At 41.8% G+C, this 12,645-nt stretch overlaps 1 protein-coding gene across 13 annotated transcripts in view; it reads left to right on the plus strand.

Moving 5' to 3' along the window:
* The window catches only part of LOC118786030 (syntaxin-binding protein 5-like), a 114,551-nt gene that overhangs the window by 80,562 nt on the left and 21,344 nt on the right, over nt 1-12,645 (plus strand). For 9 of the 13 annotated variants that reach the window (XM_036541037.1, XM_036541035.1, XM_036541036.1 and 6 more), the window contains 9 exons: nt 1,879-2,026; nt 2,980-3,047; nt 3,541-3,581; nt 3,987-4,201; nt 4,860-5,026; nt 5,613-5,738; nt 6,800-6,951; nt 8,744-8,815; nt 9,793-9,858. In XM_036541037.1, coding sequence (XP_036396930.1) covers nt 1,879-2,026; nt 2,980-3,047; nt 3,541-3,581; nt 3,987-4,201; nt 4,860-5,026; nt 5,613-5,738; nt 6,800-6,951; nt 8,744-8,815; nt 9,793-9,858 — 1,055 coding nt within the window. The remainder of the gene's footprint in view (nt 1-1,878; nt 2,027-2,979; nt 3,048-3,540; nt 3,582-3,986; nt 4,202-4,859; nt 5,027-5,612; nt 5,739-6,799; nt 6,952-8,743; nt 8,816-9,792; nt 9,859-12,645) is intronic. The other 4 variants (XM_036541041.1, XM_036541045.1, XM_036541042.1 and 1 more) reach the window with 1 other exon arrangement.

Consider the following 12,645-nt stretch of genomic DNA (forward strand, 5'->3'; position numbering starts at 1 on the left):
ACAAGGGAAAACAGCCATGCTGACCTCAGGGTCTGAATGACATTGAGTGGCTCAGTCCTACCCTCCCCATTTGTGATTATCAGATGACAGAACCTTGCCAGAGTTTTATGACACATGATAAACAATTACTCAGTTTTAAAGTTGCAGCGTGAACATATCATTTAATATAGGTTTAGTAATTTAAAGATTTAAGCATTATCCATGCATATGGATGTCAAGGAAGTTTTGAATTTTGCTCTCATTTATTAAACGATCAGATGCTCAGAACTGATTGTAAAGTAAACATATGGATGTTTTTCTACAAAATTCCAGATTCCTCAATGTGAGTGTGATTATACCATATGATCTTACAGCAGTAAGGACAGGTACTGATTTGACGTATGCTACAGAGCAGAAAGATGCAGCTGAGCAAACGACAAAAACTAGATCAGCTTGAATAAATATTTTTGCTTCCTTATGCTGATAGATGCATACATACAGTCACTAAAATTCAATGTAATGATCTGCAGTGGAAATACTATTAATCAGAAGGCCCAAGTCATTGTATTTTGAGTTTCTAAGCACATATGCCTACATGAAGTTAATGGTACTTTTATATTTGTTGACATTTTCCACCTCAAAACTGGTTTAGTTTAAGTAACTTGTAGTCCGATTTGGAGGAGGAATCAGAATAGAGGCAGGGAAGGCTGATCACTGTCTGGAATAATTCCAGCCAGAGACTCCTGAAAAAAAAAAAAAAAAAACGTATTATGCTTGGGTGCTTTGCCTGTTAGCAGCAAATTTGAAGTCATACATTTTTCTGTCTCTTGGAGTCTAGTGCTCTCAAGATGCACAGTTGGCAGCAGCAGTAATTTATTGCTAAGATGAAATCTTATATCAGACTGTAACCTAACAACTGATGCTCATAGATAAAAATTCAACCTGCATCTCAAAGAATTCTTTTCTTGCTCTCTCATTAACAAACTCTGTTAACGTAATCACTATCACGAGCACATTTTTACAGGAGTGCCTATGCCATTTATCGTGGTATGGATCTGTGTGTTCACACTAATGTCAAACCATGCGCAAAAGCCCAGTACTCATGCTTATGTGTGATATCAGCAATCCATGAAGCATGTGCACAGACCACTTGTTGACAGAAGATTGATGAATGAGACTGAAACTCAAGGTGGCGTTATATGTGGAGGTTATATTCCTTCACTTGGAAGTCTTTTTTAAATATTTATAAGATATATACACTGCATAAATATTTATGCATTTAAATGCACATACACATTAAATACAGGACTGAAAAAAATAATACTATGACCGACACTGTGTGGCTGTTAGAGAATGACAGGACATGGAAAACAGCAAAATGCAAACCATTTTGAGAAGGGCTTTTATTACAGGGTGAGCAAGAAGGCACGTATTAACTGAATGGAAACAACCGAATTAAGAAAATGAAAAAAGCAGACTGAAGACCTGAATAAACAAAGAAAATTTTATTATCAGTCACTAGCATTGCTGTTGTTATGAGTTATTAAAAAATATATATTGTTATTAAAAAAGTGTTGTCTGCTCTCCTGCCCTTGGCTTTCATTAGCAGAAAACAAAACAGAATGAAAAACAAAGTGATAATCATGCCCTTAGCAATAAACAATAATTAGCAACACCTGAAAACAAGTAAATCGGCTCTTCATTCTCTTTTTGATATTTAATGACCATTCATAACCTAGTAAATATGTATAATTATTTGAAGAAAAATTCCAAAACTGAGAGAAAGTAGAATGAATACCAAAGATTCATGTGATAGTTTTCACGGTTCACTGTTTATGAGAATATTGCTCCCCAGTGACTCATGCTCAGACTGTTGCTTTTGCTTTGTTTCTCCCGCAGTTTCCCCATCTTTGAGAACCCCTACCCCATGGATATCCACGAGTCCCCGGTCACTTGCACGGCGTATTTCGCCGACTGTCCTCCCGACATCATCCCCGTTCTCTACTCCATCGGAGCGAAACACAAAAAGCAGGGCTACAGCCATAAGGTATGAGAACATGTGGGCGTTCGTAAACAGCGGTGCGTTCCTTGTGTTATCTCTCAGTGTGGTCATTCTAAGGCATGCTCTCACGGTGAGTGAGAGAACGCTCTTATTCCAGCCAAGGGGGTTGAACCAGGTCGCTTGGTGTCTGTAGTACCACTCACAAGGTGTCCTTTTTGATCCCTTCACGAGGGAAGAGAAGTGGTGAGGGTGCATACGTTTCTGAGGCTATGTGCTAGAGATAGTCCCTCCTACGGGATGCCATGAGTTCTGGTGAGCCATTAGTTAGGAGGTCAGCATTCCCACGCTGGAAATACACCCACATGGCTGGATGTGCAATTCTGGAGCCTGCAGTCAACATCCAGGGAAGCGAACACCCGTCACTTCCATCCGTGTCCTCGCCAGCCTCGTCAGTCATCAGCTGAGGCGCTGCTGCAGCTCGTTTTTATTGAGCGTATACATCACCCACCGCCATCTGCTCGCTGCAGCCTCATTCTTTTCAAGTGTGGGTGTATTTGGGACAATTAGTCAACCATTCATTTCGTTTATGATTTTTTTGTTTTTTTGTTTTGGTGATTCATTTATTTGTGCATTTGCATTTTCTATTCTTACCCCATGGGAAATAATATGTAAGTGGGAACACGTATAAAGCGGCTGATTATTCAGGGACAGCCCTGTGCTTTTCCCCTAGCTCTGTGGGGAGACGTATTAAGGGAATCGTGCTGTGACATTTATTTTTAAGACAGAGAGGTGATGGAAAGACAGGGAGGTTAACATATGGTGACAAGATACGAGGCACTGTTCATCTGTTTTGGGCTGTCTCTTGGAGTGTGAAAAAGTTTTGCCGCAAATGTTATAACAGATGTTTGTGGACCTTAACAAAATGAGTTTATGTGCAAAAACCCGCTGAACTGTAAAGTATGTGAGAAAATGTGCCAGCTTTTCCTTTCCATTGTCAGGAGTGGCCAGTGAGCGGAGGCACGTGGACGCTGGGTGCACAAACCTACCCTGAGATCATCATCACTGGGTGAGCACATGAGGTCATTACTGCCCTGGGCCATGCTGACTGTACCTACACAACTCACCTATGTTTTAGATGAATATTACTGTATGTGGGTACTGCACTGTGGTTTTGGCCATAACTACTCCAGTACTGGTGACAAGAATCATACCTGTCCTCGGCTGTGTGATGTGCACTGAATCATGTCATCTTCTTTTTGATTCAAACACTTCATTCAAACTGTTGTGTGCATTGTTACCAGGAAATATCCAGCACAGCTACTTCTGCATCACACAGTGCACCCCCCACACACACACAGTACGAACTTAATATACTCAGTGAAACCCAATGCATTATTATTGGTCTGCCACTCCCAAGTGAAAGTGTATGAAGTGTATGTAAGTGAGTATTCTTAGATTTCCCATAGCCGGCTTCATTACTACAGGTATCAGTTTGCATCAGTGTTATTTCATTGTGGTTTTGAAGGCGCACTAAATACTCCTCCATATTCCTCATGCAGACACGCAGACGGATCGATAAAGTTTTGGGACGCGACTGCCAGTAAGTTCTCCGGCATTCCGCCTGCGTCTCCCTGTAACCCTCACATATCCTGCCTTTAGTAAACATGGATATTTTCACACCTTCACGTACACACAATAACAGTAGTGTTGGTTATAAATTCATTATAAGCTGTTTAGTATTTCCTGGCAGTTTACCTAGTATCCACACCTACAGAAAACAGACAGCAAGCATATCACAGCATTTAGCCACTTCTGTCCCAGACAGAGTGGTCACAGTTTCACTCTGATCTGAGTCACATGATTATGACCCTTAAAAGAAGGCAGGTCACCTGTGACCGTTGGTTGTGGTCAGTTGCCGGGCTAGCCTTGGAGGACAGCGCTGTGGGAGCAATAAAGCACCAGACCATTTACTCCCCCTTCCTGTTCACCCTCCCCCTCCCACCAGTCACCTTACAGATGCTATACAAGCTGAAGACGTCCAAGGTGTTCGAGAAACCGAAGGCAGGGGAGGGCCGGGGGGCGGAGATGGTGGAAGAAGACCCCTACGCCGTGCAGATGGTCAGCTGGTGCCCGCAGAGCCGACTCTTCTGTGTGGTGGGCATCTCCGCCCACGTCATCCTGTACCGTCTCAGCAAGCACGACGCCACCACCGAGATAGTGGTAAGAGACAGAGTGGGGCAGGGTGGAGTACAGGTTATGGCAGTAGACTCTGGACCTCGTGGTTTTGGTTTCAGGTCCCTCTGCTATCACAGTGATGTTGTGAAGCATAATGAAAAAAAAAATAGTTCAAGTGTCCATGGATATAGATGTTAGCAAAATAATTTTATGTGATATTTGTAGTATTGTAAAGAGCAATTTGTCGACCTGTTCTCAGCACCAAGAGCAGCACGTGGATGTTAGATTTTTATGATATGCTGAACCTTTAAGCCTATGTTCAAAACTACTTAAAATTGAAAAAAGACAGAACTTTGACACAGCATAGTTGCTTATAAATTGTCATATAAAGTCCTTACTTGCAGGTGATATCCAGAGTCAGGGAACATTTTTGGAATTTTGTGTATATGGACATTGGGGGGTCGTTGTACTATAAAAAAGTTGCATGTTGAAGAAACCCTGGAAAGTATTAAATGGTCTTTTATAAAAGTCATTAACGCTAAGCATACATCCCAGGACTGGTCTATTGTGTCGTTATTCGTACCTAGTCAAGTTAACTTCCCCTTTATTTTATTGTTTAGTTCTGTCTGGCATCCTCTTGGCCTTGTTATGTGCGCCGTCCTATCTATGTGTCACTAACATGAGCGGCGTTTGTGTGCCGCAGTCACTGGAAGTGCGCCTGCAGTGCGACGTGGAGGACGTCCTGTCTCCGTGCGAGGCCGAGAGCACCCCTGGTCTCTCGGACCAGAGCTCACACTCCCCCCAGCAGGCCCCTGCCAGCCCGGGGAGCGTCACCCCCGAGGGCCTGCGTGACAGCATCCCCTGCCTCAAGTGAGTGTCAGACAACAGAGAGAACAGAGGGGCCGGTGGCACAGAAACGTAACGGCCTTTTTTTATGGGTGGTGACATGGAGAGACCCCTGGGAGTCAGAGAGTCTGGGCGTTTCAGCAAAGCGCACCATGCATTTTCTGAAGGTCTCTTCTTCTCTCCTGCCTTGGGTGATTGCCACACACAGCACCATCTGCTCTCGGCGGGGGCATCTGGTGCGTCCCTGTAATGAGTCCAGCAGTTGCTTTGCAGTGGATTCAGTTTACATGCCTTGTGTGTGTGCAGCCGAGCTGACCTTGGAGCGCAATCTCAGCCCATTGGTTTGGGTCAGTTGTTTCCCTTTGGTTTGCATTGATGGAGTAAAATGCAAGGCGTAGATGTAAACCATTCAGCGCTTGCAGGTAAGAGCAGATGAAGCATACAGTTCAGAACTTTATGTCATATACTGTGCCATTTATATGTCTAGACGTTATTGGAAGGGTACAGACATAAACTTCTGCTCTATGTGTAGAGGATAGATCTGGATATCTTCTCTCTCTCCTCCTCCTCCTCTCTCTAGCTCTCTCTCATTCTCTCTCATCCTTCTCAGGGTAAAGAACAGGCCAGTCAGGATGCCCCCTGGGTACCAGGCGGAACTGGTGGTGCAGCTGCTCTGGGTGGATGGGGAACCTCCCCAGCAAATCACAAGCGTGGACATAAACTCTGCCTACGGCTTGTGAGTGAGAGCTTCTCTCCACTCCTAAAGTTCACATCCTTCTCTGTTTTCAATATATGTCCCCCACTCCCCTGCAACCTTATTTAAAATTTCTTCCCTGAATTTTTAATGGAAGCTTAAAATGGTCATTCACTGCAAAAAGTTCAAGCAAATGCATATAATTCCTCAATGTATTGTTATACAAAAGCTAAAGCTTTTAGTGTTTGGCATCCTGTCGTGCAGTGATATTTTTCCACTGTGAGAACCAGATCTTTTTTTGGAATATCACAGTTTCTTTGTCTCCCTTTTTTCTTTATTTAATAGATTTTACACCCCACAGATAATTCAATAACTTTGTGAAACAGTCATTCATAGCAGATTGAATTAAAATCCTGCCTTTCACACAGCTCATGTTGAGTACCAGAGGACTGAGGACAGAGTCATAGAGACTCATCTTGATGTGATAATTCCACTTAACTTTTCTTACCATTTCATAGATGTAGCTTTGTTCTGATTGCTAGCATGATACAATTTGTTCTTTGTACAATTTCGTTAATGACCTTTAAGAATATTTCCATTTTGGAGTTTGTATTTGTGGTTTCTCTGTGTCTCATAAAAAAATTAAATGTTGTGTTATGTTATGTTTATTGCATTATTATATTGTATAACTTCTTAACATAATTAAATAGTATGAATATAAACATACATTATGCAGTTATTTGCATTGATATCCCACAGTCTAAAAGACCATTGCTAAAGGGTAAATCTTTTGAAGGAAGAGATGGATTATATATAATAATTCATTGATTTGGACACAGCTTTGCTAAATCAATATCATGTTTCAGGGCCATTTATTAAGAATTATGATATATGACTCCTGCTGTATAATCTCAATTGTGTTTGTAGGAATGTGGAAGCTATACTGTCTATTGTCATGAGATGGCTTAGTTATTGTCTTAGTTTGGGTGGGTGTGTCTGTGTATTTTCACGTGTGTACTCTTTGTGCTGTGTGCATTTGCTCATTTATATTTGCCTGACTTTGTGTGCATATGTATTAATATGCCTGTGTATGTATGGTGCAGGCTGGCTCTTGGGAACTGTAATGGGCTGGCGGTGGTGGACTACCTCCAGAAGAGCATTCTGCTTTGCATGAGCACCCTGGAATTATACGGCTCCAGTGACCCCTACCAGCGGCTCACTCGCTCCCCTCGCAAGAACAGACAATTCACTCAAGGTATGGAGACCATATATGCGCTTTCTACAGTATGTGCACGCACACACACACACACACACACCCTCATATGACAAGCATACAAAAAAGTACATGCACACATTCACATGGACACAGGCACTCACTTGCGCATGCAAGCACACACCCTGACTGCATGCTATCTGCTACGTTCAACAGTGGCATCACTGCATGATGTTTTTATCTGTTGTTTTCTGTTATTCCTGCTTGAGCACATCTCTACTTGAGAACTACAGCTGCTCCTTAAATAACTGCCCTCTCACTACTAATCTGGACTGGTGCTGGTGATGGCTACTGCAGCATCCTATATCTTCATGTAGGCTTGTCACGCTATCTCCCGCGGTGCTAAATTCACATCGGACTTGCAGAAATTTAAATTCTGCAACATCATAATTGTATTCCGATAAAACGTTTGAAATCACCCTCCTAGAATAGAATCATCCATCAAAAGCCATGCAAACAGGCCTTAAAGGTATGTGTGCTTTTATTGAACCATACTTGCCTTTGGCCTGAAATGATTGAAGTCCTGACAGTGACCAGCTTACTGTTTAGTGCCTCTTGGCACAGCTCCAGGAGAGATGTTGGATGAAATTTTGCTGGGTACATTGTATCCTTCATGAAATCACATAAGCTTTGACTTATGTGAGAAAGTATAGAAGACAAGATATTTTTTCAATCATCCACTATATTTGCAAAAATTTTAATGGTGATCAAAACTGTTTTATTTAATTCTTGTTTTAATCATTATTATGCTATTACATTAGTTGTTGCTATTATGCTTGTGAAAAAATTTTATTGTATTATATGTTGAAAAGTAATAACAATAAAATTTAAATTGCATAGTTAATGTCTTTATGACAGTTGCTTTCTTTACTGAGCAGAAGTAAATATACTCTCATTACCTTCACTATACTATAACAACAGTAGGTGCCAGTACCCTTTTAATGAATTTGAAATTGTTAATGAAATAGATCATATTAGGTTTTAAAACCGATCTTTAAAATGTGATATATGATTTGATAGTGATATTAGATTGTAGTGAATTCTGGTTCTATAAATGACATAATATGTACTGTGGTATAATTGACTGTAAAACTTTGGTATACATAATGATGGTCACAAACATGATTCAAATTGGAGAAATAATGGTTTATAATAAAACAGTGATATCAGTTTTATAAAAAATATGTTAATGACAATAAGAATATGTTGTTTAGAACATTGATTTTAATGTAAATAACCAGTGTGGGACATTTAAGAATTGTTCATTCCATAAACTTTAATCATGAGGCAATCATTGTACCTGGTAGATTCATTTACATTTTGTGACAAGAGTCTTAAAAGCATCTATTATCAACAAACAGCCAAACAGGACATTGTCAAGTTATTTTTGGAAATATCATTGTAAATAACATCTGTCAGCATATAGATTCTTAACATGCAGCTATAATATTCCCAATAGCCATGGCATATTAGGTGTTTATTGTATGTTCAAATGTATCATTTGAAAAAAAAATATGTACCAGTGATTTCTATATATTGTCCACTAGTTCTGTTTGGCTGTGCAAACCGATAGGCACAAAAGTGTGTGAGACTCTGGGATGTGAACCTGTACTAACATGGATGTGGGACAGTGACTGGATCTGCTCTCTCTTCTCCCAAACGCTGACTGGGTGCTGGTTTGGGGGTCACTGTCCTTGTTCTTTTCTCTCTCCCTCCTTCCCACATATTTCTGGTGACACTCTGGCTGCTGGTGTGCTGGCATGGTCTCTGGCAGACAACTTTTGCATGCGTGGCCTGTCTAACTTTTATTCAGATTCAAAGAAAAGGATCCGTACCTCCTACCAGAGTAAGTGTAGCCTCACTGAAGACCAGGGGGTGGTGTGGGTGGTGGGGGTGTTTACTGGGCTCCAATCCAAAGACACGCTGAAAGGAAGATTGGGGAGTGGGGAATTTGGCGGCATAATCTGGCAACCAGAATGGATCTGTGGGGCTGAAAAAGGTCAAACTGCTGCAGCTCAAGCTCCAAATAATTGCAGAAGATGAAATACACTCGCAGACCAGCTATATAAATTACCAGTAATAGAATGGGAATCGCAGTGATTTTGTCCCCTTTAACCCCCCATGCTCCAATCATTCTTTTAGTGCACCTCTCTGTCAGAGGTTCCTGTCAGTCCATGGGTCCCATGAACCAACCAGTCTCAATCAAACTCACGTGTCATGGTTCTGGCTTTCCTTTGTAAGGTGCCTTTTTTCAATGGTCTCTATATGTAATGCATGAGCCTACACGCACGCATCAGACATGCTCTTGAAAACATACCACAGAATGCAGTAGAGCAGTTTGTGCTTTACAAATTGAGAAAAATGAGACATTACATATTGTGGACACAATGTATCTTTACAAGCTCTGTTTTATAGACTGTTCGAGAAAGTTAAGAATAAAATATTATTTCACTGCTATTACTTAATTGCCTGTACTTTCCTGTACTGTCTGTATAGACAGTCCTCTTCCTGGACAGTAGTGACCTTGTGGACCTTTCAGGTCTCTCCAAATCATCATCTGCTGGGTACTTTCAGTTAATTGGGTCTAAAAACCTGATGTTGAAGGAACAAACCCAGATACATTCATAATAATGTTGGAGCAGGATTGCCTATCACTGATTATGCAGGCTATGAAATACAACTATAGGAGTAGCGATTAAAGTGTGGTTTGTAGCATGTCTCTGTTGTAAAATAAACTGAGAAAAGCTATTCTGTCCTTCTTCCCTGTTCCCCTCTCCTTATTGGCTGTGTTGGTATATGCTCACCTCTGATTGGCTGTACCAGGCCTTACAGAACTCTCCGACAACCAGGTGCCCCTGGAGCTGGAACGGAGCAGGTCGCCCACTTCAGGTACTGTGACCTCCTTGTGATTTCCCATTCTCTGCCCCCTTCTCATGTAGAATATTTGTCGGTCTCCACATTCTTGTACGTTGACAAGACAGGAACAACAGTGACAAGACAAGGCATTAGCTTCATAATGTATTGTTGCTGCAGAAGTGGCATGTTCCTGTTGCTGACAAAAAAAAAAAACCATGGGAATGTTTGGCAGGTACACATTTCCTGCATGTGCAGTGCGTCAGGGAGGAGGGTAGACTTAATTACAACATTTAGAGGAGGAACTGTCAGGCAGGGTGCCCTGCAAGGTTTGGAGAATGATTTGTGCTAGCCAACAGACAGACCCACTGGTCGGCTGGAGTAGCACTGAATGATTCATGATGTGTGCAGCTGTCTCTGGAGTTTCATTAAGAAACTGCAGCAGTACTCACCACTCTCCCCAAGTACACATTTCACCATCAATGCCTGATATTTTTTTTTTTAAAAAGTTCAGAAAACTCCAGACTTATTTTTTGTTTGGGGAAATGAAGAGTCTCGGCTTGGATACACAACAAAGTGTGATGCAAACTATAAAGCACAGCAGCTGAATGTTAGTGAGGCATTTCAGTTGTGTGCTTCAGTAATATATCAGAATGGAATTGTTAGTGACGCTGTTCACTGTTTGATTACATAGGTTTTTCTTTGTAGTGTTGATGTGTCAAATGAAAGCGATAGAGAAAGAGAGAAAGAGAAAGGCTGGTGGGGAAGAAAGAGGTCAATGCCCGCAGTCTTTCCAATCTGTAGAGAGTTATTGTATTGGCTGAAAGAGACAGGAGAGGGTGTTCAAAGATTTCAAAGGTCAGAGTCGGGACTTTATTGTCAATCCCAGCAGGTAGAGTTGGAGAGGACAGAGGAGAGGGAGCCAGGGGCTGCTACCTCAGCTGAAAGGGTGGCCATGCTGAGAGAGCTAAAGCACACAGCAACACACACCCACTGAGCTCACCTCTCACTGTTCTATGGCACCTCCAAATTTAGGTCTACAGCAGAATTTGGAGGACAGAAATAATGCACACATCCATTAATCTTTCACATACGTGCAGTATACAGCAAATAAAAGGATCTCTGATTTCGAGATCCCAAGAACTGCTTTTTTATGGCATGAAGACACGTTTTCTGTGACTTTCCATGCCAAAGCAAGACAGAAGTCTTTAATCATTGGTTTTAAAAAGGGCATCCTGCATATTAAAGGGCAGAGTATAGAGTTTAGTGTGTGCATGTCCCTGAATGTTAAGACATGTCTTCATTGGGTACAAGATTTTTCTCATGTTGACTGGTTATCAACAAATCTGTTCCAAATGTACAGTCACTATAGCTCTTCAGATTTAGAGGTGAATAAATGGTTACCCAGCTGCATAAACAGAGAATGTGTATAAAATGTTAGATATTTAAGCCACTCTGGATAACAGCCTCTGCTAAGCAACTGGAATATAATGCAAATGAATGAAGGACTGTGATAAATATGGATTGAAGAGGACCTGTAATTTGCTGAAGGAAACACCAGCAGCTGGCCATTGTTAGCCTCATTCAACAGACTGTAGTCTTATGAGGAAGTCTGGGAATAAGGCAGATGACAGAAAGATTTAATTAAGCTTTTCAAGAATCTGGGGAAATATTTCTGTTTTTCATGAATTGCTGGTTATGACAAACAGCCGCGATGTTTGTGTGTGTGCTGCTGGGAAGGCTTATCACCCACGTGTAGATAATAGAACAGTTTAAGTATAACTGAATCACCCTCTCCAGAAGCTCATTTGTATGTTAGGTACGACGATCACGGCACAGACTGGTCTGGTCAACATTTTGGCTGATTCACACGCTGCATACTCAATAAAACACAAAGACACTTTAAAGCTGTAAGAGATAAGCAACAGAATGATGCTTGAGTCAAGTTGTCCCATTTGGCCAGAGAAGAGTCATGAGTGAATAACCTGTGACTGACATGCAGTAAAGCCACTCCTGGACCTGAAGTTGCAGTTGAAAGATTTAGATGTGTGATAGAAGCAGAGATGGTGAAAGATGGTTGTGAGCACGGTGTGTTGTTGATGAAAAGTCTGTTCTGTGATGTCGATGATGCATCCATCTTTAATTTCCAGCTTCTTAATAACACAGCTCTGTAACGGTGCTGCACTGGATTACTTTTGTATTAACAGTTTTTAGATTATTGCATGCTGGGGACTTGGGCTTTTTAACAGCTGTGGGTTGAAATGCATTAGTAATGTACTTGTGAAGACAAAGTTTAAACAACATTTCAATAAGGCATATATTCCCACAGAGCTGATGAGCATGTTGGGGATGCAGCAGTTTGCCCGCTCTCTGAGATCTTGTGCCATAATCTCAGTCTGTCACAGCCATTCAAAGCCATTAATGAGAGGGAAAACGGGCTTTGAGAGATAGCTGACTTTATCTGATTGTTTGATGTGCTTCTGCGATGCCCCACGGCACGCGTGTGTCTGTCTGCATCTCTGCTTTGTGCTTGGCTGACTGATGGGGAAAGAGCTGTCATTTGCATGCATTCGAGCAGAAAGCGATTTAAGTGGCACCTTCTTTGCGGGGAGCAAGTCTATACACTTGAACTCTCAAACCTGCCACCGGAGCATGACTCATTTGGAATGCTTTGAGTGTCTTTTGGGGGGGGGGGGGGGGGGGTGTTCAGAGGCACAGCCCTCCCGAAAGGAAGCTTTTCTTCTGGATTCCCTGCTAACTTATGGTGCTCTTCACAAGCACATCAACAGCTCATTTCAAGATAATACGCACGCAGGGCTTCTT

The sequence above is a fragment of the Megalops cyprinoides genome, chromosome 11 (genome assembly GCF_013368585.1).
Source record: "Megalops cyprinoides isolate fMegCyp1 chromosome 11, fMegCyp1.pri, whole genome shotgun sequence".
NCBI lineage: Eukaryota > Metazoa > Chordata > Actinopteri > Elopiformes > Megalopidae > Megalops > Megalops cyprinoides.